Raw genomic sequence first — 26,480 nt, forward strand, 5'->3', positions numbered from 1 at the left:
TAATAGTGGTATGTAAGGTATGTATGTATGTACGAGTATGTACTTTTTGCTGCGCCAGTGAGTTGCATGCCCCGATGAGATGAGCTTCCTATCCTATCAATCCTATCCTAATAAAGGGCTCGGGCTGGTGCTCCGCAAAGGCGACATGGTCAGCATTCCATCCGGTGGCCGTGGTTGGTGGTGTGGGAATGGAGACGGAGAGTAAGCCTGGCCTGCCCCTTGAATAAGACAATCGGCCGAGATTCAGCCATCAATGCTTGATTCTCAGCGCCCTTACTGTGTAGTACCAAACTGTAATATTGATGGCATTCTGTCGTAAGTGGATAGTTGACAGTGTTTAATGATCAATGTTGTGTCGTCTGTCTCATATCTCTTTTTTTCATCAAATATTTCGCTTTGTTACGTGAGGCCGTGTGAAGCATTGACCTCTTACATGCATGCTTTTCAGATACCCTATGTGCAGCGTTTAGGTATGCCTTATGCAAGCATACATGTGGCCAGCCAGTGACGAGCATACACATCACAAGCACGCATGTTTGGCCTTGTACAGCTGTTAAGGCACGGGCGGTTGAAGCGGCAATGAGCAATGAGCAATTGAGGAAGAGGGGAGGAGGAGGAGGCAATGCCGAGAGCAATATATTGTCTGGCACCTTTGACCTGGAGTATGTATGGGGTAAAATGGGCAAGTCTGGTGACCAACAATCAGCCCAGGTGCATATGGAGGTATGCGAGCGTTTTGCATAGAGGAGCACGCACATGTACCGTCAATACTATGCACCTGCACATACAGTACCTACTAAACTAGCAGAGAGTGTATGCACTCGTAGAGGCCAGATGAGGAGAAGATGGAGTATCAAAAGACGGGCATTGAGACATTGAACGGGGCGCAGTGGAACCCGATACACGAAAAGATTGAAGCCTCAGTGAGAAGCCGCCCGTCCACCATCGGGTTCTCCGTAACGTTAAAACGGTGTTCAGGTTTCTGGCGCTGCAAGGGCCTCCAGGGCGTCCCCCTGCCGGGCGCTGGGCCAGTCAGGCGCCGCATCCGGCTGAGTAGCCGCTGGTGCTGCCTTGCGTCTCAGTCCAGCAGCGCAGTGACAGTGACACAGTGCTGCCCCTAACGCCCTAACGCCTGACGCGCATGGGTCGTTGCGCTGTGTTAGCGAGCAGCGTATCTTGTGCCGTGCCTCCCCCCGTTTTTGCGCGGGGGCATGTGCGGGCATGTGCCAGATCGGTACCCAAACCGCTAAGACCGGCCCAGCAGGTTTGGCGCCATGGTCATGCTGATGATCCACCCTCACCTTCCGGGTACATTAGTCGCTTCGAGTGCCTTGTACCGGTACGTGTGTGTACAATGCGGTACACTGCAGTACACTGCAACGCACCACCGCCTGGCCACACACTCGCAAGGTACAGTACGCCCGCTACGACGACGCTCAATGTACCTGTACCATCCGGGACGCCCAAAGTCGGTCGGTCTCAGGTAATTGAAGTCACCCACCCGCTGGAACTCTTTCGCCCTCCCGCTCACCTCCCTCCAGCTCTTCCTCAACTTGAGCAATCGACGACGACAACCAGGTCGAATCGTGCCTCCAGAGCCTCGCCTCTTTCCAACCCCGACCGATCCGACGCCAGAATCCAACTGCTGCGCGCTCTCCCCGGCTCTTGCTCGAACCCGAAAAGACACTACGGGGGCCCTGCCGAGCAGATCAGGAACCAGGGATTGTCTTGTCCCAATCCCTTTCTTAGGCGGTCGACACCTCGCATCCACCACTCCATTTCATCATCCCTTCGATAGTTCGGCACTGCTCCGTCATCCAGACCGCATCATCAGGGAGTCCAGCAACGCGCGACACGTCTCCCGGGGCTCTCATTCGCCCTAGCACTCGTACTGTACCTACTCGTACACCGGCAGGCTTCCATTCGTTTTTTGGTCTTCTGGACTTTGGACCCTTCTGGTCCGCTTCTCTCAGCAGACATTAGGAGGCTGACCCATGTCCTAAACTATCGGTATGCTCTTGTTGTGCTTCTGCTTCTGCTTCTGCTGCCAGTTTTCCATCACTTGCACTAGTTGTGTAATATTCCCTGCGTTCCCTTGACACTCTTCCCCTTTCAATATCCGATTGGTAATATTGCACGGCGTTGGATTTGCGGTGCCAGTAATGCATCTTTCACTGCTTACACAGCAAGCAAACCAATAATCCTATCCAACACGCTTCATTCCCACCGACATCACCTGCGAGCCACGTACAAGCACGTATAAGCTGACATTCGCCTGGTGTCAGGCTAGACTAGGCCAGGGCCTTCTTTTTGCTTTCTCCATACATTCCGTCATTCGCCTTACACGTCCGAAACCTCCTTTCCTACTCTTATTTAGTCAAGCCTGTTGCAGTTTTGATTCCGACTTGGTAGCATACTACTCTTTTTGACCATTTTCCCTGGGCGACGACTGCGACGCGACGCCTCTTGCTTAACTATACGACCATGGCTGGCTACGGTAGACCGATGAGCTTTTCCGAGAGGAGAGGGAGCCTGCTGAGCGAAGAGCTGACGCTCAACACCAACAACTTGCTATTAAATCGAGTCGAAAAGCAACAGCGCCAGATGAGAGGGCCACCAACACCGAGCATGCCCACGCCGGCCGCCGACTTTGATCAGCAGTTGACGGGATCGGCTCCTGATCCGCCAACCCCAGCCGCGTCTCCAGGACCTGCGCACTGCCAACCGGATTGGAGCGATGCCGCCGATGATGAAGATTTCTTCCTCGCCAAAGTTCGACATCACTTTCAGAACTGTTCCGGTCCTCAACGAACGAGAATCTTGGCCGATTTGTTGAACCTCTGTACCAGCCAGCAGCTCAGCTTTGTTCACCAATTTGTCAGCCCGTTGCTGAAGAAGGACCCATTTACCAGTCTTCCGGATGAGCTATGTTTACGGGTACGAACTCGCAGCCTGCAGCTTGCAGATACATCATTCTCCCTCTTCTCCTTGATCTCTCCCGCTGACATTCTCTCAGATATTGTCATTCATTGATGATCCCAAAGTTCTTGCGCGAGCGTCGCAAGTGTCTAAGAGGTGGCGAGATCTGTTGAGCGACGACATGACGTGGAAGAACCTTTGCGAGAAACACGATTATGGTCGCCGCTTGTCAGAAGTGTCGCCCTCGGCCCCAATCATGACGACGAGGTCCTCGGCCTATGCCGTCGATATGGATAGCGAAATGTCCAGCAGCTTCCCGGGGGCGCTCCCCTTCACTTCACACGGTTCAAGTTCAATGAGCTATGACAGCAGGAGGCCCAAGATACGCTCATATAAGTCTCACTTTAAGCAGAGATATCTGGTGGAGGCGGCTTGGCGGTCCGGCGGCACAAGCATCACCCGCAACATTACACAAGAAGGAGGCGTGGTTACGAGTTTGCATCTGACGCCAAAATACATCATTGTCGCTCTCGACAATGCAAAGATTCACGTCTTTGACACGGATGGCAACTCGCAGAGGACCTTGCAGGGCCATGTCATGGGAGTCTGGGCCATGGTACCTTGGGGAGACACCATGGTCAGCGGTGGCTGCGATAGAGACGTGCGCGTCTGGGATTTGAAGACTGGGTAAGTCTGAGACTGCGAATGGCAGCTTCACGCTCTACTTTCCTTATGACGCTAACCTCGTGACAGCGCTTGTCTACATACGTTGCGAGGCCATACATCGACTGTTCGATGCCTGAAGATGGCCGATGCTAACACCGCCATCTCCGGGTCTCGAGACACCACTCTGCGGATCTGGGACATCCGCACCGGTCTCTGCAAGAACGTCCTGGTTGGACACCAGTCTAGTGTACGGTGCCTAGAGATCAAGGGCGACATTGTAGTATCCGGTAGCTACGATACGTTTGCCAGAGTTTGGAGCATTTCAGAGGGCCGATGCCTGCAAACGCTGCAGGGACATTTTAGTCAGATCTATGCTATTGCGTTTGACGGCAAGAGGGTGGTGACTGGGAGTCTGGATACTAACGTTAGAGTCTGGGACCCCAAAACTGGGTAAGTTGTGCTCGTCACATCAGTCGTCGTTTTAAGCTAGAAACTCATTACTAACCAAATGTCTCTTACTGTCAACAGAGAATGCCTTGCCATTCTTCAGGGCCACACGTCTCTTGTCGGACAGCTGCAGATGCGAGGTGATACTCTGGTGACTGGAGGCTCTGACGGCTCAGTCAGAGTGTGGTCTCTGGAGAAGATGTGCCCCATCCATCGCCTTGCTGCTCATGACAACAGCGTCACGAGCTTGCAATTCGACGACACACGCGTTGTCAGCGGAGGAAGCGACGGCAGAGTCAAGATTTGGGATCTCAAGACGGGCCACCTTGTGCGCGAACTGATCGCTCAAGGCGAGGCGGTTTGGCGGGTTGCTTTTGAAGAGGAAAAGTGTGTTGCTTTGGCTTTGAGGCAAGGCCGCACGGTCATGGAGGTGAGTTAACGCTTACGCCTGGGTTGAAATTGACCTAGAGTGCTAATTACTAATACCGGAACAGGTCTGGTCTTTCTCTCCTCCGGAAGATGTGCTCTATGATCGCCCGTTCTCGCTTCAACAGCGCGTTCTTGAAGATGATCCAGACCGCCCAATGAGTGCCATGGCGTTTGACTACCGAGGTGGTGATGTGACAATGGCGGGCTTGAGCCGAGACGATTCATCTCAAGACATGCACATGGTGGATGCCGGCCCATCAACTGCTCCGCTCCAAGGGACGTTTTTCCGCGACGATTAATCGGCACAGCTTTCGCAAAAAGTTTTATTTTAATGCGGCCTCAATCGCCGGCGCAATGATGGCTACTGGGACTTTTGCTGGGAGAGACAGATGAGATGAGATGAGAATCACACAGGATTCATTAATGAGGCAAGGGCTAAGCTGATTGGAGCGGCTGGCTCGCCCTCTTTGGCTTTTTATATACTTGGCGCGCGGTTTAGGCTATAGATCGCGGCGTGGATCTCGTGGGAGCATTATTTTTTTTTCTTTTTTTTTTCAACGGCGTTGCTGCGTTGCTGCATCATTTGGTACTTCATGCATAGCTGGGGGGGGGGATTGCATCGCGTCAAAGGGCATGAAGCTTGGGATGTTTATCAGTTTGAAAACGACAGGGTCGTGGAGCTTTCCTTTATTGCTGAAGATTGGGTTTTTGTTTCCTTCTAGGATGAGCGCCAGCGACTCGGGATCATGGGCACTCAAGTATTGCTAGCGATAATACCAGTGAATATAGGATTAGGTAGAGGTAGATTCGATTCGACAGGGGGGAAAGGAGGGGAGCAGATCAGATGCCAGATTTGATAGCCTCTCGAGATTACCTTAGAATATGCATACCCGTCTATTTAATTAAGGTAGCCTTAGCCCAGCCCCAGGAATTGTCCGTTTCAGGCCAAGCTGAAGGTTCCGAGCCGATGGAGTGGATATTTTCCATGTGAGCCGTAGTCCAAGAGTATGATTGACGTCATGATTCCAGAGCGTCATTGTTGGTTTCGATGAGCACGGTGAATCTGTGTCTAATAATTGCGTCACGATGCCATAAATTAAATTTACTGCTCCGTACTGACATCAGCAATTGAATTGCCGTGTGAAAATATACATATATATCAAGGGCTGCCTAGTAGACAAAACATACCATTCATCTTCATCACTCAATTTCAACCTCACATCATTCAATTCCTTCTTCTACACCCAATTCATTCATCTACCTCTTTCATCATCTCATATCCAACATTTCCAACATGATTTCCACAAGATCAGCCGCCAGACTATCACTGTCTCAGGGCAGAGTAGCTCTGCGAGCCCCAAAACGCCACCAAATTCGCTTCCAGTCAACCTCGTCTACCTCCTCATCATCAACCACTGCAGCTTCCAATGGGTCATTTGGAGCTGGTGTTTTGGGCGGCATGGCCGGAGCAGCAATCTTCTATGGCATTTACTCCTTCACTCCAGCTGGACGAACAGCAAGCAAGTTGAATAAGACGGTGAAGGAAGCCGAGAAGAAGTACCAAGAAGCCGCCAAGAAGCTGCAGGAAAACACTCCCAGCGCGTCACAGGCAGTCGATTCCATCAAGCAGTTTGCCTACTCTTACGTGGGTTGGATACCTGGGGGCCGCGGCTACGTGGATGCGGCGTTCAAGGATTGGGAGACTGTGAGAAAGGAGCACGGCGACGAGGCGGATAAGCTGGTCAATGATGCATACAAGCAGTTCCAGGACATTTCCAAGTCGGGCCTGAGCCTTGAAACAGCTTCCCAGGCGTTTGAAGTCTTGGCGGACTTGGCGAGCAAGATTGCCAGTCTTGCTGGAGATGCGCTTTCGGATGTTGTGGATAATCATCCGCAGCTGAAGGAGAAGCTTGGGGGCAACATTGATCAGCTGAAGCAGATGGGCGAGCAGTACGGCCCAGAGGCGAAGAAGCAGGTGGACGAGACGTGGCGTCAGGTCAAGGACATTTTTGCCGGCGGATTCAGCGCCTCGAGCCTGGCAAAGGCGCGGGAGCTCATTGATGAGAAGGTGAAGCAGGTGCAGAAGCTGGGAGACGAGGCGTGGAAGAAGGGTCTGGAAGAGGCCAAGCCGTATCTTGAAAAGAGCCCCAAGATTAAGGAACTGCTAGAGAAGAATGGGGATGCTTTGAAAAAGGGAAACATTGGGGAGTTGTTCGGCAAGGTGCGTGACGCGGCCAAGTCGGGAGATGTGGGTGACTTGGAGAGCTACATCAAGCAAGCTGCGCAGAAAGTGAGTGACAAGGCTGATGAGAGCGGATGGGGGTCATTGAACAAGTACATGGACAAGATTCCGCAGGGCAGCGAGATCTTGAGCAAGTTGGAGGAGATGGGACGGGTGGCGGAGGAGCACAAGGAGGAAGGGGAGCAGTTGCTGAAGGAGACGCTGGGGGATATCCAGAAGGTTCTTGAGGAGAAGGGGGAGAAGGCGAAGAAGATTGCTGATTCTGCGAAGAAGGAGACAAAGTCAAAGAAGGAGTAGGTTGTGTATCGAGATTGGATTTGATGTGTACAATGTATAATAGAAGTTGGCTGGCATGATTAGCTTTTGGATCAAATGACCAGAATAGTAGCCCAGATTGGGTTTCATTGGCCGGTAAACCTTGGAGATATGAGCCATAAACAGTAAAAACTATAAACCATTATAATTATACATGAAGGTTCAGATCATGAGTGATGCCATGGCAACAGAAAGCCATGCAACCTTGAATAAGATGAAAAGGTACCTGGTCCCACCACCCAAACTGCAGCCTCAGTGCAAGTACCTCTCTAACAGTGTGATTCTGACCAACCCGTGACAGTTACGATTTAGCCTGCTGATCCTCCGCGCAAGACAAAAGACGCACGTTGCGCATTCCTTGAACAAGACTGGATGTTCAATGTCGCCGAAATGTAACCACAACTCAACTATGTTAAATCTCTTTCTCTATCTCTTTGCATCTGCCGTTATCTTTTCATGTGAACTTGCGGCACTTCACGACGGCGGCATTGTTCCGTTTGGTCGGATGATCCCATTTTCTGTAGGCCAAGCCAAAGCAGCTCTCCTTTCTCCTCTTCACCGTGGTAGATCCTGCTCGTCTACTGTAGCATTTGGTGGCTGCTTCGGAAAGTTCCCCATGGGCATGGCTGAATTATAAATAGGGTTGCCGTTCGTTGTTTTGTTGTGAATGGGAAAAGGCTACGGACGTTTCCATGGCAAGCCCAAAACTTTGTTAGAATCTGTTTATATAAAGGCAGAGCATTGGGCGCTTTCTCTGTCTCGTTAACTATTTTCCAAAAGATATAAACAAACAAACAAACAAACAAGCAGAGAATCATGATGCTTACTTCGCTGCTATTATTTGCGCCTGTGTTGGCGATGCCGACAAAGAGACTAGTTCCTGAGCCGAAACAGGCTCAACTTGGACAAGACGATGGGGTTTTATCGAAACCGCTGAGTTTTACTCGGAATGGGACCTTTCAGATATCCATCTTTGAGGATTTACATTTTGGCGAGAGTGAGTTGATCTACACGACATGAATGCAAAGACAGCTAACTAATGATGCTCCTCATAGATGCTTGGGATACTTGGGGCCCTCAGCAGGATATTAACTCGGTGGAAGTCATCAACAAGGTGCTCGATAAAGAGTCTCCCGGACTTGTCGTCCTGAACGGTGACCTCATCACCGGAGAAAATGGGTTCCTAGAAAACAGTACTGTTTACATCGACCAGATTGTCCAGCCATTTATTGAACGACGCCTCACATGGGCATCTACATATGGGAATCATGATCACAGCTTCAACATCTCTGGCGAGGGCATCCTGGAGAGAGAGCAGCGTTGGCCAAACGCCCGAACAAACAGCATGGTTCCAGGACGAGATGCCGGTGTGTCCAACTACTATCTACCGGTTTATGCCGCAGGGTGCAACGAGCTGGAGTGCGCGCCTGAACTTTTGCTCTGGTTCTTTGACAGCCGCGGCGGATTCTACTTTCAGGAGCACCATCCGGATGGGAGCCAGGTCGGCCAGCCAGACTGGGTTGATATCAGCGTCGTGAGATGGTTCGAGCAAACGAACCAGCGATTTGTGGCCAAGCATGGACGAAACATACCGTCGTTGGCGTTCGTTCACATTCCGACCGAGGCCTCACAGGCTCTACAGACGGAGGTTGGGCGAGACACCGTTAATCGGAATTACCAGCCTGGTATTAACGACGACTATCCAGTTGCTCAACAAGCACAAGGATGGTGTGCTGATGGACGCAACGATGGGACATGCACCTATGGTGGACAAGATGTTCCTTTTATGAAGGCCATTGTTTCGACTCCAGGTCTCATGGCTGTCTTTTCAGGACATGATCACGGCGCTACCTGGTGTTACAAATGGGATAAACTCGTCCCAGGGATGACGGTAGCGGGCACAGGCGTCAACCTCTGCTTCGGACAGCATTCCGGATACGGAGGCTATGGCAATTGGATCCGCGGATCTCGACAGGTCAGCGTGGACCTCAGGACTCTTCGCGAGAATTGGGAGGCGAAAACGTGGATTAGGCTGGAGAGCGGCGATGTGGTGGGCTCTGTGTCGTTGAATGCGACGTATGGGAATGATTGGTATCCTGAGACTCCGAACAACCAGACATATTGTCCGACTTGCGATTACTCCGTCAAAACACCGGGGCCGGGGTCCTTTCAGAAAAAGGTTCGTCCTGTGCGCCGCCGGATTTGAGTGTTGGAGGGGAGGAAGGTTATCTTATGGTTTGGTTATTGTTGATTTTTTGTATAGAATGTATTGGATAGATATGACCCTTTTTTGTTTTCTGTTATCCAAGTTTTGCTACAGTTTGACTTGATTTGTGTTGTCTGTATACTGCTGCTGTATCTGCTACTATCACTACTAGGTTAGACATTTTATACTGCTATCAAGACTTTGTTCTAGTATATTCTACTATCTCTATATTCCTCCAGTTTCTAGTATTACTACTTATCACCGGTGTGGTTTTACATCTGAGATACGGTTCAATAGGACTGCTATACGTTTGATAGAATCGTTGAAAGTATCGGTAGTGTACATGCCAAGGTACATGTAGATAGATACACTTATAGTTACCTTATGCTCATGATATCCCACCCTCGGTGGTTATGCTGGGTTCTCGAGGAGGGGGGGATGTCTTCGGGGGCTCGCAGTTCGATGCGCTGTATTTGCAAGACGTCCTCTCCCACCAGGTTGGGTCTCTTTAGTTGCCTTAGAATTCCCTCCAGCAATGACCGTAAGCGTCCCGGCATCAGCTTTTCTTTGAGGATAGACCACATGGATCTGACCTCTTTGGCTCGTCTTGCAGGGGTAGAAAGAAGCTGCTGGTCCGAGTTTCGCAGACGGCGCCACTCCCTATAGTTATGCTCGAGAAGTTAAATCTCGCTGGCGAAGTCTGAAGTTGTGGTGGCGCATAGGATATCCCAATAGTCTTCGGTCTTATAGTTCAGTTATCTTTAAAGTCTTTGATCGCAAGATTCCGAGTTGTTTGGGGCTTTTTTGGGTTTGTTTTGCTCTTCTATAAGTATGGGATATCCCCCGGCCTTCTATCCTGTTGTTTCTTCTCTTCTATAATTGCACACTTTCACAATATACTTGTTTACAACACACTACGCTTGTACCAATACCAATCAGTACGAGGATTATCCAGAGGCTAGCTTTCATGCCAATTCAGTGTTCATCGTCTACTATTCAACAAGCAACAATGGCTCCACAACGATCCTGCCGCCGGTTTAATTTTGCCGCGTACCCATTCCCTTGTCCGGTGGCGCCAGACACTTTGACGGAGCATATACGAAGAGCGAAACGTCAGCAGCATCCTTCAGTCAGAGAGTCTGTCCGTCGTGGGGTGTACTCTAGAGATCAGGAGTATACTCAGTACGAAGAGTATATTGGAGACGCAGAGTATACTCAAGACGAAGGGTGTACCCAAGATGGAAAAGACATTCAAGACGGGAAAAACACTCAAGTCAAGGAGTATGCTGAACACGACGAGTATACTGGAGTCGAACGACATACTGGAGACGAGGAACAAAATGAAAAAAACCGTCATGATCCAAGGGATGGTGAAGACGATGATGATAAAGAAGAAGAAGAGAATTTCTTCCAGGGCACATACGGACAGTACACGGTCTGGAATAACGATGACAAAAATGTCGAACGTGGCCTGCGTGCGCCTCAGGCTGTCCCCATGGTCACGAAGCGCAAAGTCTTGACTTGTACTCGCGCCGAAGCATTGGAAATGTACCATTCCATCGAGGAGTTATTCGAGGAAAGGTACGGGACTGCAGACGTCCCGAGGGAAATCAGGGACAACTTCACAAAACTGGTCAGAGTTCTCCCGCCGCACAAAAAGAAGCTGCTCAAATGGAATGTTGATTTCCACGGAATCATGGACGTCGTTAAGTGGTTTAAGGATGTAGATCTAAAAGAGGATCTACAGGAATTCAGCTGGGAGGAAACGTATCAGCTTCCCAGTCTGACTCCCGAGCAAATTCACGATACTTGGGAAGACTTGGATCACCTCGCATTCCATAGCCCGATGTACATGGCCAGTCGTATGGAGCTCAGGACTAGTGTGTTGAGGATGCTTTTCAATGAGCAGACGAGGCGGATTAAGGAGCTGGAGAAAGAGCTGGAGAAAGAGCTTGAGCGGAAGAATGCCGAGGCTAAAGTTAAGGAAGACTTAGAGACACCCAGCGAGAAGTCTACTATTAGGCAAGGGAAAAGGTCTCGTGTGAAGGGATTTGTGAAACGGGTATTTTGCCATCGTGGATAGATGGATAGATGGAGTATGATTAGATGTAATATGTTTATGATTGCAAGTTTATGGCAATGTTTAGATAGTAGTAGTAACAAATTGAGAATGAGTATTTAGCAACCTGTTTCTCTTGTTCAAGTGGATATATAAGTGCATCATCGATTCCGCCACCCTGCCAAGCGAAGGACAGAAGACCCGAGACCGAGAAGATTTCGAACACCCACGCGGTAAATTATACACTAGCTTTTAAGGTGTCTGCTACTATAGCTATATTTCGCTAATATTTACTACGATATCTACATTTCTCCAGTAACTACTACTATATTTATAATTCTCTAGTAACTGCTATTTCATTACTATTTTCTCTAGTAAATGCCATCATAGTTATATCGTAAAATTTAGGTGCTGGTTAAATACTGGGCATTTCCCTGTAAAGCACCACTTAATGAGCCAGTCGAGTGCTTACATTACTGAATGTATGCACTCATTCATTTTGCAATCTCGCTTTTTCTGTCCTCCGCTTGCCTGTGTCTCTTAAACAAGTGAATGTCCAAGTGCATCAAATCCTCCCCAGAGCTACCCTGCACTATTGAATCTAGCCCCATTTGGTGGTGACATCGCATCACTGCCGCGTATCGATAAGCCCCCCCAGACATCCGCTCTCGCTTCCTCTCCCAACCTGCAGCTCATCTTCTTTCTTGCCTCTTCACCAACCGGCCGCCGCTCACTCAATTTTGACACTGGAACCAGAAGAAAGAATTGGAAACAGAAAATATATCATACTGCACCGCTATCGTCCGAACCTGCGGCCTCCAAAATGGCGGACCACGAGAATTCCAGCATCAAACACAGTGACCACCTGCTCTTGGTAAGCTCATCCTCATCATCAACAGTCACTGCTCCCCATCTCAAAGCTTCCTCTGCCTCTGAATAATCCCCGATTGCTGATGCATCCATCTCTCTCCTAGGACCAACCCCTCTTACGTCTCCCCCACGAACTTCTCCGCAAAAACTTCCGCGCTGCACACTTCACCATCGAGAAGGACACCTCGTCGCTCAAGTCCCTCCTCAAAGAATCAGCGACCGCAGCCATCGCCGGGAAAGCCTCACAACAAGATGTGCTCAAGAATCTAGACTCCATGATCAGTCGTATGCGAGGCGTCAAGCGCAAGCTCGGCGCCTGTGCCGAGGAAGAAGCCCGTTTGCACGAGCAGACGGCGGCGCGGATCCAGCACCTTAATGAGCTGTACACGATGCAGAGTGTCGACGACGTCAAGTACGAGGCTTGGAGCAGGAAGCGGCTGGATCGACTGTTGACAGACTACCTTTTGAGACATGGCTACAACAATAGTGCGAAGGAGTTGGCTAGCGAGAAGGGCATGGAGAATCTGGTCGACGTCGAGACGTTTGTTGCCATGAGTCGGATTCGGGAGGCGTTGCTGAATCAGAGCGTTGTCGAGGCATTGGCTTGGTGTACGGAGAATAAAAAGGAACTGCGCAAGATGGATGTGAGTCGTGCTGTGCTACCATGTTTTGATTCTCTTGTTGATACATGCATATACTAACTAACCTGGTAGAGCAAGCTGGAATTCATGCTGCGAATGCAGCAATACATTGAGCTCATCCGCACACATTCAGACAACGAGGCCATTGCCCACGCCAGAAAGTACCTCATGCCCTACTGGAAGACGTACCCTAAGGAGGTCAAGCAAGCATGCGGCCTTCTGGCCATTCCCCCAGACGGCACTACAACGGGCATCTACAGCGACCTGTACAAAGCCTCTCGCTGGAACGAACTCGCCGACGTCTTCACCACCGCCCACAACAGTCTTCTTGCCTTGCCGTCCGTGCCGCTGCTGCACGTTGCCCTGTCCTCGGGACTGTCGGCCCTCAAAACACCGGCCTGCCACTCGTCGAATCCAGACGGCGCCTACAATGAGACGGGATCTTCTACGCTAGGCCATGGCGTTTGTCCCATTTGCTCGACTGAGCTCAACGATTTGGCTCGGAATGTGCCTTATGCGCATCACACGAAGAGCCACGTTGAACATGACCTCTTTTTGCTTCCAAATGGCAGGGTGTATGGTAAAGAGCGTCTGGATGACTATGCTAGGAAGTCGGGCTTGCCGCCTAGCATGGTCAAGGATCCCATCACTGGAGACGTTTTCTTTAACGAGCTGCTCAAGAAGGTGTTTATCACTTGAGTTTCTGTGCTTCTTTTGGTGCTATTTTTTTTTTCACTTTGTGTGGGTGGATATGGAGACTATCGTTTCTCTCCCTTTTTTGTTGACATGGCATGATAGTTTTGGGCATTAGGAAATGGTTAGTTGGTTTAATGGTTTTTGTTTTTGGTTGGTACTCTCAGATTCACAGCATGGGCATTTTATTGCGGGATTGTACACCTTCTTCTTTCACTTTTTTCTGTTCTTTAGCCAGGGTGTTGTGTTACTTTAAAGTATGCCTTTTGAGTAATCTTGACAAGTCATTCAATAATCACCTCTTTTGCCACATCATGTCTCACTGAGCTAGAACACTTCGTCATCGTAGTAGGCCATGAATAGAAAAGCGGCAGACAAGAAAAGCAAAAAACGTTGAATTTCCTCCCTTGACCCTCCAAAAGTACCATACAATACACAGAACACGCATACCATGTTCCTTAAACCCAATCCCTTGAACAAAAAAGAAAAACGAAACCGAAGCTCCCCTCAATACATCCACCACACAAACAAGCACCTCCCATATCGCGAATTCAATCCTCGCTAGTTTAGTTTCTTTGTGTAACAGCATTCGCCTCTTCCCATTCTTTTTTGTTTTGTCTCTCCCTTGCAAGTTCCAACTACACAATCATCGAGAACAACCTCCCCCTTTTTTAACATAAAGAGAAGAAGAAAAACTCCCCATCGCCACCCCGTTTTTTGTCATTTCAGTTTGCTCCCGCCCCAAAATTCCATTTCCCCGTTCCCATTCCGAACTGTGTTAACATCAAGATGAGTAAAAACCAGAGAATACAAGCGGGGTGCGGAGAAACGCAAAAACAAGTAGCGAGGCAAGACATGAAAACGAAAGCCGTTTTGCAAGGGTTGATAAGTAAGCCTGTCTAACGCCTCTGTCCACTTTCTGCCCATCTTCATCCTTTCCCCTGCCTTTTGTCTTCCGGGCTACAATAGTATAGTAGTGAAAGTCAAAAGCTTTTGGGAAGAAGACTTGGAGAGTGAAAAGGAGATATAAAGAGCTGCTATAAGCACACAAAGACCCAAAAATAGGACCGATAGGATGTAAAAAGCAAAGGGAAAAGAGAAAAAAAGGGGTCATCATTCAATTATAGGATGACATATGCTCCCGGGCAGGACCCTATCTGCCGTTCCCTCCAAATGCAAAATTACCAAAAACGCCGCCTCCTCCACCGGGAGTCATGGGTCCCATATTGGGCAGGCCATTCGTGTTGTGGCTCTGAGCCGGAGTCGTCGCGAGATGCGCGCTGCCCGTGTTGGGAGTGCTGGGAGTGTTGCCGTTCTGATCGCCGCCCTGGCCCATCATGGACATGGGTATGCCGACGTCGGGGATGCCCAGGCCCCAGACCTTGCCGAGGTGGTCGTCGGGAATCTCACCGTTGAATATTCTGTCGCGCATCTGGAAGAAGACCTTGCCGGTGAGCAGGGAATCCGAGCCAGCCTGGTGAGCAGACCCGATGCGCTTAACCTTGAGAGTTTCCGCAATATTCTCCAGGCCCGACTTGTGCTCAAACTTTTGCAGGATTTCAGTGGTGCCAGGGTCGGTGGGGGTGAGCATCCCATTGTTGTGAAGCTTGATGGCGAACTTCATCAGGTGCTTCACGTCATATGTCATGGGGAAATACAGCTTCATCTTGTGGTCAAAGTCCACCTCATCGTTTGGAAGGGGTGTGCAGATGAGCAGCTTTGTGAGATAGCCAAAGTCGTAGCCACCGTGGAAGGATATCCATCGGACGTTATCGAAGCATACCAGACCCGACGGTATTAATAAAGAGGCGAACTGGTGAGGGTCGATACCGTCGCGCTCCAGGAGGTTAAAGTCAATGCCGGCCTGCTGGAGAGACTCGATCGACTTCTCGTTGTACATGTCGTCTTTTAGAGAGAATTTGAAGTTGAACTGCCACGAGTAAGGGAACGGCCCCCCGTTAAGATGCCGCCTGGCTGCCGCGCTGAGGCCCAGCTCAGGACCCGGTCGTGCTGGTGGTGTCTCGCCGTCTTCGTTGAACAGCGTGATGCCGATTTGGATGACTTTGAGCATATCCACGTTGGTCCGTAGACACTGGTAATGGTAATCACTCTTCCCTCTGAAACCACCCATGGGCCTCGCTACAACACCAGGAAATTCCGTGTCCTTTTTTTCGGTTACCACCCCACTCGGTCAGCGGGATTGATCCTCCATAAAGAAAAAAAGAAGAAAGGGCAAAAATCATCATCAATGGCAACAATGGGCTCGCAACGCCTCAAACAAGACAAGACTCACCATGGCTACATAAGGGTACTTGTCAATGATGTCTCTTAGCACGGCCATCTCCTCCTCGAGGTTGTGTTTCCAGACTTCGCGTATCCGGCCCTTATTAGTCGGCTGCGTCCGCAGTGTGGGATGGTCCATCAAGGCATTGTGCTGCACCTGGCCGCCATGCTGCGGCTGCTGGAGGGTCGCCCCTGGCCCATGCGCAAACCCCATCCTTGCGCTCTGGCTGCCAAAGCCCGTGTCGGGGAAGGCAGCGCCGCCATTGAGGGCTGCGGCGTTGAACGAGTTGATGTTGTTCGGCGTGAAGGGGTTCAGCTGGGCATTGGCATTGAGATACTGGTTGCCCAGAGGCCCTCCCTGTGGCTGGCCGTGAGAGGGGAAGCCGGGCTGGTGGAAAGGCGCGCCGACGCCGGGCCCGCCGCCGAAGGCCCGGAGCTGGGGTGGCATGAGATGAGGTGCTGTGTGTTGCGGATACTGATGATGAAAGGGTTCAGGGTCGACGGGGCCAGCGTAGTAGCCCTGCCGAGGATTGGGAGGCGGGTAGCTGTTGTATCGTCGAAGGCGGCCGCCGCGTCGTCGAAAATTGCTGTTGGAGCGCTGTTGTTGCGGAGTGGACTCGGGCTGTCTCTAACGTGACGAAGGGGGGGAATATCTTGAATTTCCACGGCCTCTTCGGGCTTGCATTGGGCACGAGGGGCTGGGCGCAACAATGGCCTTTAGTAGGCGGCAGCGGCTCTCAGCTCTCGGTTCAGCGGCTCGGCTCGTGACTCGGGTGCTGTGGTCGAGACAGCAGACGTCGTCGCGGGGCGGTTGATATCAAATAGTGTTGGGTAACAGATAATTGCAGTGTACTGAACAGGGCTTTCCTCCACCTGCAGCTGACTCTCTCTCGCTCTCTGTTTTTTTGGTCGTTTTTCGTCTTTTGCCTGTGCGCACACGTGGCTGATTAGTCCGTAATAAAATACTCGTGCGGTTGATTAACGCTCTGTGGATGTTGCAGAGGGGAAGATGTTTATCAAGATAAAAGAACACGATCGCTGGTGTTTCGTTCTGGAGGAGGTGACGGAAGCGAAAGCCCATCCTAATAGCCGGAGATGGCCCGTGCACCACATGCCGCCCAGCAGCCACCATTTTCTCGGCCACCGCATTATTCCGGCCCCAGCCAGCATCTTGAGCCAGCTGCGGAACTTCCAATCGAGCCATCCAAGCGGCGTGTCGAGATCAGATCAGATTGCAGGCACCCTCAATTGGCATCACATCATGCTGGCGACAAGGTACGGCGACGATTTTCTTCAGCTGATGCTGCTTTTGCATCTACCGATTGGCTAACCATTGCGCCCCCCGACAGAGCACTCCGAGCGGCCCACGGGCCCAAGCCCAACATCACTGGCTTCAACATGCGAGCCCTCAAAGAGGCCACTGGCCAGCCCCGATACGACCCCTGGGAGAGAGCGTTGGTCTAGCCCTTTCTATTTCCCCTCTGGCAAACTCCTCCAATGTCAAGCAAGAGAGAGAGAAAGTGCCAGAGGGCAAAAACATGGACGAGTGAAAGCTAACTGGGGATATCATCACACAGCGAGGCATGGCGATACAAGGGCACCTTTTCCAGATGGAACCGATTCCGGAGCGGCTTCCCTGGCTTGGGAATTGCGTCTGTTGCATTCGCCGGATACTGCGCCTACGAGTACCTCTTCCTCAACGACGCACACCACGGCGAGGGACATGGCGAGGGGCACCACTAGAGCGTTTTTTTGCGAGCGAGGGCAGTCAGGAGGTGTGAGGAGGGGTTTTTTTGAGAAGAGGGACTTGTGTGTGAGAGGGCAAGAGAGAGAAAATGTATATACATCTCTCAGAAGAGAAGAAAACTCAGGCCTGGTCTTGCGGCGGGCAAAAATGAATCCAACACAAATCAATATAAACTCTATTTAGAACACGGTGTAGCGAAAGAAACTATGCTAAAAAACAACACAATGTGAGGTATATGCCTAGCTGCACAAGAAGATGACATTCCTTTTTCCATGCGAAGAAACAAATTGTAGTGGGCTTGATTGCCCAAACACATCAATGGATATCACTATGTACACTTGAAGCATGAACCCCCTCCTCTTTGAATAAAAAAAAAAAAAGATAAACAATGTTTGAATTCAATCATGTTTCCTATCATAATTCTACGTCTCTCATATAAACGCTAGTTTTCATTCTTTGCTTCCGGGATATGCTCCGCAGCTGGAGCTCCCTCTTTTTTTTGAGAGCTCATCCCAGCTGACATGCCTCTACCGTATACCGCGTAGGATGAACGAAGGGAAAAAGGGGGAGAAAAAAAATATCAAGAGATTAACAAAAAGAAAGTCGAGAAAAAAAAAAAGAAATATGTCATCATAAAAAAAAAAAAAGGTCCGACTCCAAATTTCATGCCAGAACATTGTTGATAACACCGGCTATTTGTGAAAAAACACCCAGACATGCCAAAAACTCAGATATGCAAGAGGTCGTGTTATTGCCCGACGCCGTTGACAACGTCCAGGACTTCTTCGACGGCGGCTTCCAGATCGCCGACCCTCTCCTTGAGAGTCTTGTTCTCGGCTTTCAAGAGGCCCACCGTGTCCCAGGCGATGCTGGCGTCTTGGCCCTGGCAATTGCGACACCCGTTAATGTCCTTGTTGGGGTCGCCAGAGATGCCCTTGAATAGCTTCTGGAACGTGGACATTTGCGGCGGCTGAGAGTTCCGGAGTGGCCGAGGGGCTGCGGATCCTCCAAAGGTCGATGTCCTCGAGAGCGGGATGGGCGGCGCAGGACTGTCTACATCGGATATGATGCTTAGCGCCGTGTTGGTAGGGCTGCGAGGTCGAGAGAAGATGCTGGCAGCTTCGACGCTATCCTCATCCGTCTCGAAGCTAAAATCGGTCTTGGAGGTCTCACCGCTGCGCCTCCATCCTCGCTTGCGTTGATCGTCTTCGACACATAGGTCTTCCGATATCGATCCTTCAGATGGCGTCAGGAATTTGTCTCTGGCGTTTGCCCGCTCTTCCATCCTCAGCCTCTTCTCCTTATTCAGCTCTTCCATCAGCGCCTGCATCACATTCTCAGTGTCGGCCAGCTTCTGAGCCATGCCCTCCAGTTGCATCTTGAGATGCCGTGTTCTGGTGTCGGCTTCGGCCTTTTCGTCATCCATCGCCTCCTTTTCAGCCATCAGCTCCTGGATCGTCAAGTTCTGGCGGTGGTAGGCGGTTTGGAATTTCTTCAGCAGGCCGGTCGCCGTCTGTTGCAGGTTCATAAAGGCTGAGGGCGAGAAAGCCTGTCCATCGGGGGGGCTGCCCTTGGGAAAGAGAGAGGTCTCGATGTTGAGGTTGAGGAGCTCGTCGTTGTGCGCCACCACGGTGGGCGCAGGGGCGAGAACCTTCATGGCCGGCATCCTGGAAGTAATAAAGGAGAGAGCAGAGTTGTGGGCGGGCGAAGAGGCGGTATTGGGCCTGTTGTAGTCGTTTTGATTCGACGCGCGTCTATCCTGACCGACTTCTCCAAATGAAGTGCGACGCGTCGCAAGAGGCGAATTGGGGGCTTGAGGATGCGAAGAGGGCGTTGAGGGTACCGTTGACGATGTTTCGGGGGCTTGCCCAACTGCTAAAGGAATGTTGCTAGTAGTGGTTGCGAATTCTGATCTCGACCTCGAATGGCCTCTGGGAAGCTTGGTATTGTGCCTCGGCTTCAGAAACGGCGGCAAGTCGGGACGTCCAGCGTTGTTGTCTTGATAGGAGATGCTAGTAGATTGACGGAGAGGAGATTGATGTTTCGGAGGAGAAGCTGGTCCCACATTGAGCAGGGCGTCTCTTCGGTCGACGGAGAGGCGAGGATTGAGACGAGGCGTCGGGGTCGCACGAGGTGTTGATGGGGAATCCAGGGCCAAGCTTAAGCTCGGTGAGAGAGGAGGAGTCTGAGTCTGCTCATACCCCTGGCCGGGGGTTGCAGTCGAGCTGCCCATTGCACTTTGTCTGGCGCGGTGTAGAAAAGTAGTGGAGTGGAGAAGTGGACGGAATATTGGACCAGACCAGCAACCAGCCCCCCCAGTATATTTCGCGATCGCTACCGATGCTAGACGCCACAGCGGCCTTGTTTCTATTCGTTGGAAGGGTTTTTTTTTTTGGTTTCTTTCGCTGTAACTTTGATTCGATGCAAGAGCTGGATTGAGAAGAAGATGTTCTATTTTCCTCGTCTCGACCAGAGAAGAGAAAAACAAGCTTTAGTCAAGGGTTTAGGGGAGCTCTGGATGATGAAAACCTCAAGGAACCAGGAAACGTGACCCCGATTTTTCTGCGGTCCCTTTGAATCCGAGAGTCGGCGCAAGTTTCGACGTCGATCCCGCTTCCGCGACTTATTCGCTCTTTGGACAACGACGGGCTCCACCGGGGCGCAATTCAGAGTGGAAAGCGACCGAGCAGAAGCAACGTGTGCGTGCAAACGGATGCAGCGTGTACCTGAATGTATGCGGTATGCAAACCTATGCAGACGTACAAGCAGAGCTGCAGGTCGGCTGCAAGCGCATGCACAGGATGCTGTGAACGGTGTAGCGGTCACGCACAACTCGACTCATGCAGCAAGACTCCAGTCAAGACGTCCGGGGGCTCCTTGTCTTTTTCTCTTGTCCGTCAGCCCAACGAGTCCGTTGTCCTCGCGACCAAAACAGAGTCTGTTTCTGTTTCGCTGAGGCGAGACTGCGAGAATGTCTCTGTCTAAGGCACTTGGTAAACCTGTATGTCTCAGATGCGTGGGAGCGACGGCATGTGAGAGGCCCAGCTGGAATGCTGATACACCGGACGTCAGCTCTGGGCGGCCCACTGAAACGGGCAGCTCGAGGCTAGACTTGCAATCAGATGTCAAGCCTTGCGAAGCTAGTTCGGCGTACCTGCGAGCACGAAGCGTGCGGGATGGAGCATGCAGTTTGGGCTCCCCAGGTTTGTGCGTTGTCTGTCTGTCACTCGCTGGTTGTGCTGGGTCGGGGGATCCGCAACGCAGGCGGGCTCTGGGTATGGCAAGTCGGTGAAGCTATGTAATGTCCCTGGCCTAGGCAGCGAGGAAACGAGCAAAGCAAGTAAAGCGGATGCAGTCAGCAGCGAGAAAGCAAGGCAAAGCGAGACAAAAAAAAAACAAAATGATGGATAGCACAGCACTGGTATGCAAGAGTAGAGTCAATGTGGATGTGCAACGTGGACGTGAGGGGAAAGGAAAAAAGAAAGTTACAGATTGTGATAGATAGCAGGGACAGGGCAGTCACATTTGATCTGTTCTCTGTTTCCCGCAGGCCAATTACAGCTACAGCAGGCATCGCAACGTGGCGGCCTTGCTGCGCTGCATGCAAAGAGAATCCGCGCCAAAGTATATGTGCTCCGTATTCCGTGTATCCGTATAGATAAAGAACCACTGGCCAACTAGGTGAGGCGCTTCTGATGTGCCTTGTTCCTTGTTCTGCATCTCGAGCCCATCGTGTGCCTGTGCCAGTCCGAGGGTGGTGGGGGGCCCATCCAACCATCTTCAGCTGCCGGCGATTCCAGCCAGTCCGGAGCAGCAGCCAGCCAGTGTGTCGGGCTCACTAAAGTTCACTAAAAGTCGCTAAAGATTCAACTTGCATTGGGGTCGAACCATGTGTAGCGGGCTCACTCAGCTCTGTCAGCCACTCTTACTCTTCTCGATTTCTATGTCGTTGCAAAGCAGAGTGGCTGGGACCTCGATGGGTGAAGGAAACTTACTCCTACGATGCTCGTCAGTCCAATTGAAGCTGGCATTTAATTGCTGCTTAATAATAAATCTAGACGTCATATTAAGAGTCTATTGATAGGTACGTTGGCTGCAGACGGGGAAAACAACAGGCGCCACAGCAACGCATCCTCTACTACATACAACAACATATGGAGAACCCTATGATGGCTACAAATTATCAGTAATGATTCAATGTGAAACTTGAGATGATGAAAGATACTAGAAATGATCAAGCACTGCTAATATGCAGATAGCACGTACATATATACACTATAGATTCGGGTGGGGAGTCTCAGTTGTGAAGCTTCTAGGTTGTATATGTCCGCTAGCACTTACATCATTTATCAGAGCAGTCTTTTATAAAGAATCAACAGTCATTTGTACCCATGCCGTTGGAACCGAAGACTTATTCTTTCCTCTCCACAAAAATGACGTCTCGCAACTCTGATATCGTGGCTTCTCTGAGGCAGGTACGGGCTGTCATCGTTTATATCAAACCCTGTTCAATATCAAACTCCTTGTACTTACATCTACGCCTCTCGCCGACTTTGATACAAGCACTCTATCCAACAACGAGAACTTCTCCAATCATTGTCATTCTCGTCAAGTCTTCTCTCGTTAATATACCATCACGATCACCCATGATATACAAACCACTACAACAGCAAATCATACAGACACACTCTTTTATATCCACACCCAACCCATATTCTCCTCTACAACAACAACAACAACAACATCATCATCATCACCACCCTCACCTCCGTGATGCCTCGAGTTAAACCAAGACAAACATCCCAAGCATCACAAGCCTCCCAAGCATCAATCCGCTTCCACTCCTTCTCAAACACCCTCCTCGCCTACCTCGTCCCCATATGGTCCCTCCTCAACCTCACCCTCACCCTCCTCTCCACAACCGCCTGGATCGCCGCCCGCACCCGCATCCTCACCGGCCCCTGCAAAAACTCCTCCTACGGCCAATCCGGCGGCTGCGATTTCACCCGCTGGGGCCTCTACTTCTTCGTCTCCGCCTGCGCATCCATCAGCACCTTCACGGCCTCCTTCATGGCCCTCACATCCATCCTCAGACCAAAACCTTCCGCCCTCGACCCCATCTGGGTCTTTCGGGGGGTCTTCTTCACGCTGATTCCGCTCATGACAATTACTTGGATCGGATGGAGCACGCCTGATAAGCCGACTGGGATTCTCAAGTTCCCTCGCGGGTTTGATGACGATGTCGCGACGCACTCTTTTCAGAAACCGCTGAGAGGGATTGGGGGCGGCTTCATTTTCGAGGTCATGGATCCGTGGAGGGAGACATTGCCGGCTTTTATACTGCTTCACATCAACTTGTAAGTGAACACCGTTATTTATTCTTTTACGAAGGATACAACTATTGATACTTCTTTTCAGGTTCATTGGTGCTTTACTCGCCGGATACTCCACCGCCGTCTGCCACCCGATCGCACCTCCTAATACTCTTGCTCATGCTTGTAAAGACCGGGGGTCTAAGGGCCTTGTTTTTCTCCCGATTGCATAATTCAGATCACAGAGGCATAGGATAGGAAAAGGAAAAAGTACGGATAATCCTTGTTACACTAGATTGTCGGTGCGTTGTGAGTTATGTAGTTTGGATGCACTGACGGGTGCTTAGGTTGTTCGCTGGTCTGGTGCTCGGATGGTTTCATTGGGGCTCGTGTTAGGCTACGCACGTACATTGTTTTACCGGTAGGCTGATAATTAGAATCTTCAGCACGCAATCCATCATGAGTTGTCCATTGCTCGCGAGTAATTGCAAACTGAATCATCCATTATTAGGTTGGTAGTCGTATTCGTATGCCAAGGCCGGACAGCGTCAAACAACTAGGTACCTAGTAGGTGCTAAAGCCCTCCAGCTTCGATTATTGCCTCCTCAGTAGTAAAAAAGATCCGTCCTTGGTAGTTTAGCAAGAAGAAAAAAACTGACTCCAGTACCCACGGCTTCCGCCTCGGGCGCCGGATGATCAACTCCGAAATGAAAGCATTGAAATAGTTGTACCACTTAGTACCCTTACCGTGATGAAGCGCCATGTCATATCATATCCTTCAACAACACCCGAGCGCCTCTTCGCCTCCAAAACAGTCATTCCATCGTCCAAATCATGTTTTGAGAGAAACGCCTTCAGTGGGAAATTAACAGAATGGCAAGAGAAAAAAGCAAATTCCCGTATATACCCTGCAAAACCCCTGCGCCTGAAATGTCCTCGTACAGTGCATAGTTCGCTTAACCAAAAAAAAAAAAAAAGAGAGAAAAAAAAGCGGCATGTCCGCTTGAGCACGTCCATCAAGTTGTTCGCCCCCTTTTCCCATTAATTCCTGTCCGTGCTCATCGCAGCTCAGCAGAAGGAAAGTACCGTGGCCCAGCGAAGCCTCGAGTGATGACTGATTGAACATCGATGTTGCTCCCTGGGTCCTGGGACGAGCTCCACATTTTCAAAAGGATGAAGCGACCCGAGACTGGTGGATCGAACTTGATGGTGCACTTGCTCTTCTTCTTCTCAATGTAGAACCGCGCGTGAGGAGCAAGTAAACCACCGCCGCCAACCGCACGGACAGCTTCTTGGGTGGCAGTAGCATGCGCATCCATTGCCTCAGAGAGCGAGAAGCTGGGCGCATGATCGTGACTTCTGTCCCTTTGCCTGTGGATGATGTTGTGGCGACGGGTGTGATGAAGAAGATGGTCGTCCGAAGTGTCCTGAGGGCTAAAAGGCATGACGATATCCTCCGCGTCAGAATCTGGACTCTCAAAGGGAAGAGAGCCAATGCGGTTGGGGGTGCGATGGAATCGTGGCCCGTCAAAGCCATCGTCGTCGTCGTCTTCCTCATCGCTGCACTCTGTAGTGACGCGGAAGTCGGACATTTCCCTGCTAAATTCTTCAGGCATTTCGGGCAGATGATTTTCGTCGTCGTCAGGCCGATATACATAGGAGGTCCTTGTTCTGGTACTCGTGGTGCCGTCGTCATGGTGCTGAATAGAAATTATATGGCGAGGTTCTCGCTCCAGGACCAATGCACTGTCCCCTTCTCCAGCTCGTGACCGCTGCCTCGAAGTCGGGCCATATTGGATCTGATATTGAGCCGTGCGATTCAGCATATCGTCCTGGTTCATGGTGATGAAAATCATGCCCTCCCGGACTCTGTGGAAATCGAGTTAGCAACAATGAACCATTTAAAACCCACCAAAGGGACAGATGCCGAACAGAACGTACGGGTGGGAAAAGTTGGTGGCGCATGGAGCCTTGATGATGAGCTCTTTCAGTGTGAATACCGTCGCGCCTTGGTGTTGCAGAATAATATTGCATCTGTTCCCCTTGGTGCAGTAGACTGAATTGTCGTCCTTGAGGATGTTCTCGGCCGCGTACGACGACTGGTTGGAGAACATGCCGCCGTCGCAGCTCACAATCTCCATTCGCAAATGGCCCGGCTCTACCTGTCCATATCTGCCATATCGGAAGGCCTTGACACCCCCAGAGCCGAGTCGGTCCGCGTCTAGCTTTCGGCGCTTACTCCGGCGGTTGTCCTCTGGGGAATCATGCGAGCGGAGAGGCTGGGGGAGTGAAGTAAGAGAGGAGTGAGTGAGGGCGGAATGGGTCAGATCGAGCAGTGCTCTGAGATTGGAGTTTGCCTCGTCGAGGGACCGGTCCAGCTCCTCAAAGTTGGAACTTCGGCCCTCAGTGGCATGAGCATGCATGCGAGGAAATCGTCGTAGCGAATAGCGTGCACCGTAGTCCGGATGGCGCTCTCTCTCTTCGGCGCGGGACGCCAGACGCTCGTCGAGGTTTCGAATCCGCTCGGCTCTGCGGGCGGCCGTGGAAGTCCACTGAAATCGCGGTGGCGAACGGGGAGCCGCAGCGCCATCGCGGCCTCGCGGCGAGTTGAGGGTGCGCAGAGAGGACAGCGTCGATGGCGGAGACAGCGGAGGGAAGTCTTGCAGCGAGTCTCGAGGCCGCTGGGGATTCTGTCCCGAGCCCGACCTCGACGACATGGCGGAACAGCGACTTGAGTCTACCCAGACCCTGGCGATGACGTCGCCGTAAGACAGCTGCTGTGAGGTTGAGAGGTTGAGAGGGTCAGAGGATTAGGATGGCTCCGGCCCAGCGACAAGGACGGTTGAATGGTTGGGCGGCTCTTGGTCGATGCGAGCTGCCGGGGTTGGTTTGGCTGTCGATGCGACTATGAGGCAGAGGCGTGAGTTGGGCGGTGCTCAAGTGACCCAAACGGCTGCAGATGATGGGCAGCCGGCAAATCGAATTCAGCCACTGAGACTAGGAACGGTCCCTAGCAGGGCGGGTAGCTGGGGGTTAAGTTTTGGACGAGAGGAGATGTGACGGGAAGTGGCAAAGGATTTGATGGATGGATGCGTGGGTGCAAAGGGAAATGAGGTAGAGAAGATAGGTAATATGGATGTTTTAATAAAGAGCAGACGCGCCACTATGGAAGAGTCATCGGCCTGATCAGCTCATTGTCTCTTTCGGGTGTATTTTTTGCCTCTGCCTTATTGGCCTTGAGAGGGCTACACGGCTAATGGCCGGCCTCAGCTGCTCACTCACCCAATCGATGCTGAAGCTGAAGCCCAATCTGACGGAACAGAGATGACAAAGGATTCGAGTCTCTTGGTTTCCTCGAGTCAGTCACGGTCTGAAGATCCGCATGGTCGAGTGAGGCAAAACAAAGAGGACAAAGAGATTAAACGTGAAGTATCGGTAGGAGTACTCGTACTAAGGTAAGATTGAAGGTCATCAATTCTCAGGTTCTCGCGCGTGCTGGGGGACGGCAGAGTTGGCGAGTCCAACGCGGGGTCGCTTAGTGCTAGTCCTGCCGCTAACTGGCTGTACCATCTGCCTTAGCCGCCAAGTACCAGACAAGGTTCAGAGCATGGAAGACATTGGATTGATATTGCGAGCTCCAGCAGTAGCAGT

The 26,480-nt window shown here is 51.1% G+C and overlaps 13 protein-coding genes across 13 annotated transcripts; 9 read left to right on the forward strand and 4 right to left on the reverse strand.

Annotated features, from left to right (window-relative positions):
• Positions 1–2,604: 2,604 nt before the first annotated feature.
• M431DRAFT_95995 (hypothetical protein) lies at positions 2,605–4,760 on the forward strand (the record flags this gene model as incomplete). Its single annotated transcript, XM_024924770.1, has 5 exons — positions 2,605–2,937; positions 3,017–3,606; positions 3,673–4,035; positions 4,114–4,462; positions 4,527–4,760. 5 exons carry the CDS (start codon positions 2,605–2,607, stop codon positions 4,758–4,760), a joined length of 1,869 nt encoding a protein of 622 aa, XP_024769795.1.
• A 798-nt stretch (positions 4,761–5,558) lies between these two features.
• M431DRAFT_512335 (hypothetical protein) lies at positions 5,559–7,158 on the forward strand. The gene has a single exon (XM_024919821.1). The coding sequence runs from the start codon at positions 5,756–5,758 to the stop codon at positions 6,998–7,000; it is 1,245 nt and encodes a 414-aa protein (XP_024769796.1). The 5' UTR covers positions 5,559–5,755; the 3' UTR covers positions 7,001–7,158.
• A 718-nt stretch (positions 7,159–7,876) lies between these two features.
• On the forward strand, positions 7,877–9,224 carry M431DRAFT_96279 (hypothetical protein; the record flags this gene model as incomplete). Its single annotated transcript, XM_024924807.1, has 2 exons — positions 7,877–8,015; positions 8,074–9,224. 2 exons carry the CDS (start codon positions 7,877–7,879, stop codon positions 9,222–9,224), a joined length of 1,290 nt encoding a protein of 429 aa, XP_024769797.1.
• Positions 9,225–10,410: 1,186 nt separating this feature from the next.
• On the forward strand, positions 10,411–11,166 carry M431DRAFT_42543 (hypothetical protein; the record flags this gene model as incomplete). The annotated part of the gene is made up of 1 exon (XM_024915064.1): positions 10,411–11,166. A coding segment is annotated over one exon (756 nt), but the record flags the coding sequence as incomplete, so codon positions are not given.
• Positions 11,167–12,337: 1,171 nt separating this feature from the next.
• Positions 12,338–13,660, forward strand: M431DRAFT_261207 (hypothetical protein). Its single transcript, XM_024913871.1, has 2 exons — positions 12,338–12,797; positions 12,867–13,660. Exons 1-2 carry the CDS (start codon positions 12,429–12,431, stop codon positions 13,491–13,493), a joined length of 996 nt encoding a protein of 331 aa, XP_024769799.1. The 5' UTR covers positions 12,338–12,428; the 3' UTR covers positions 13,494–13,660.
• A 980-nt stretch (positions 13,661–14,640) lies between these two features.
• On the reverse strand, positions 14,641–16,218 carry M431DRAFT_95728 (hypothetical protein; the record flags this gene model as incomplete). The annotated part of the gene is made up of 2 exons (XM_024924733.1): positions 14,641–15,651; positions 15,781–16,218. 2 exons carry the CDS (start codon positions 16,216–16,218, stop codon positions 14,641–14,643), a joined length of 1,449 nt encoding a protein of 482 aa, XP_024769800.1.
• A 716-nt stretch (positions 16,219–16,934) lies between these two features.
• M431DRAFT_512339 (hypothetical protein) lies at positions 16,935–17,761 on the forward strand. Its single transcript, XM_024919822.1, has 3 exons — positions 16,935–17,045; positions 17,120–17,224; positions 17,348–17,761. Exons 1-3 carry the CDS (start codon positions 17,032–17,034, stop codon positions 17,511–17,513), a joined length of 285 nt encoding a protein of 94 aa, XP_024769801.1. The 5' UTR covers positions 16,935–17,031; the 3' UTR covers positions 17,514–17,761.
• A 504-nt stretch (positions 17,762–18,265) lies between these two features.
• Positions 18,266–19,234, reverse strand: M431DRAFT_95808 (hypothetical protein; the record flags this gene model as incomplete). Its single annotated transcript, XM_024924745.1, has 1 exon — positions 18,266–19,234. A coding segment is annotated over one exon (969 nt), but the record flags the coding sequence as incomplete, so codon positions are not given.
• An 819-nt stretch (positions 19,235–20,053) lies between these two features.
• Positions 20,054–21,003, reverse strand: M431DRAFT_261356 (hypothetical protein). The gene is made up of 2 exons (XM_024913872.1): positions 20,672–21,003; positions 20,054–20,562 (listed from the first exon to the last, which is right to left on the reverse strand). Exons 1-2 carry the CDS (start codon positions 20,700–20,702, stop codon positions 20,375–20,377), a joined length of 219 nt encoding a protein of 72 aa, XP_024769803.1. The 5' UTR covers positions 20,703–21,003; the 3' UTR covers positions 20,054–20,374.
• Positions 20,675–21,137, forward strand: M431DRAFT_512343 (hypothetical protein). Its single transcript, XM_024919823.1, has one exon. The coding sequence runs from the start codon at positions 20,701–20,703 to the stop codon at positions 20,926–20,928; it is 228 nt and encodes a 75-aa protein (XP_024769804.1). The 5' UTR covers positions 20,675–20,700; the 3' UTR covers positions 20,929–21,137.
• A 678-nt stretch (positions 21,138–21,815) lies between these two features.
• M431DRAFT_512344 (hypothetical protein) lies at positions 21,816–22,395 on the forward strand. Its single transcript, XM_024919824.1, has one exon. The coding sequence runs from the start codon at positions 21,951–21,953 to the stop codon at positions 22,302–22,304; it is 354 nt and encodes a 117-aa protein (XP_024769805.1). The 5' UTR covers positions 21,816–21,950; the 3' UTR covers positions 22,305–22,395.
• On the forward strand, positions 22,291–23,062 carry M431DRAFT_96045 (hypothetical protein; the record flags this gene model as incomplete). Its single annotated transcript, XM_024924779.1, has 2 exons — positions 22,291–22,874; positions 22,936–23,062. 2 exons carry the CDS (start codon positions 22,291–22,293, stop codon positions 23,060–23,062), a joined length of 711 nt encoding a protein of 236 aa, XP_024769806.1.
• An 825-nt stretch (positions 23,063–23,887) lies between these two features.
• On the reverse strand, positions 23,888–25,546 carry M431DRAFT_9412 (hypothetical protein; the record flags this gene model as incomplete). The annotated part of the gene is made up of 2 exons (XM_024924552.1): positions 23,888–24,698; positions 24,771–25,546. The coding sequence occupies 2 exons, from the start codon at positions 25,544–25,546 to the stop codon at positions 23,888–23,890; spliced, it is 1,587 nt and encodes a 528-aa protein (XP_024769807.1).
• Between the last annotated feature and the right edge of the window lie 934 nt (positions 25,547–26,480).

The sequence above is a fragment of the Trichoderma harzianum genome (assembly GCF_003025095.1).
Source record: "Trichoderma harzianum CBS 226.95 unplaced genomic scaffold M431scaffold_15, whole genome shotgun sequence".
NCBI lineage: Eukaryota > Fungi > Ascomycota > Sordariomycetes > Hypocreales > Hypocreaceae > Trichoderma > Trichoderma harzianum.

Excerpts from the sequence above, each read along its gene's own strand:
- M431DRAFT_512335 (XM_024919821.1), top strand. The coding sequence starts at position 5,756 with ATGATTTCCACAAGATCAGCCGCCAGACTATCACTGTCTCAGGGCAGA.
- M431DRAFT_261207 (XM_024913871.1), top strand. The coding sequence starts at position 12,429 with ATGATCAGTCGTATGCGAGGCGTCAAGCGCAAGCTCGGCGCCTGTGCC. Across the intron at positions 12,798-12,866 it reads AGGAACTGCGCAAGATGGAT|AGCAAGCTGGAATTCATGCT; the intron begins GTGAGTCGTGCT and ends CTAACCTGGTAG.
- M431DRAFT_512339 (XM_024919822.1), top strand. Across the intron at positions 17,225-17,347 it reads TACGACCCCTGGGAGAGAGC|CGAGGCATGGCGATACAAGG; the intron begins GTTGGTCTAGCC and ends ATCATCACACAG.
- M431DRAFT_512343 (XM_024919823.1), top strand. The coding sequence starts at position 20,701 with ATGCAGTTTGGGCTCCCCAGGTTTGTGCGTTGTCTGTCTGTCACTCGC.
- M431DRAFT_261356 (XM_024913872.1), bottom strand. The coding sequence starts at position 20,702 with ATGCTCCATCCCGCACGCTTCGTGCTCGCAG. Across the intron at positions 20,563-20,671 it reads CGCACGCTTCGTGCTCGCAG|CTGGGCCTCTCACATGCCGT; the intron begins GTACGCCGAACT and ends TCAGCATTCCAG.
- M431DRAFT_512344 (XM_024919824.1), top strand. The coding sequence starts at position 21,951 with ATGACGTCTCGCAACTCTGATATCGTGGCTTCTCTGAGGCAGGTACGG.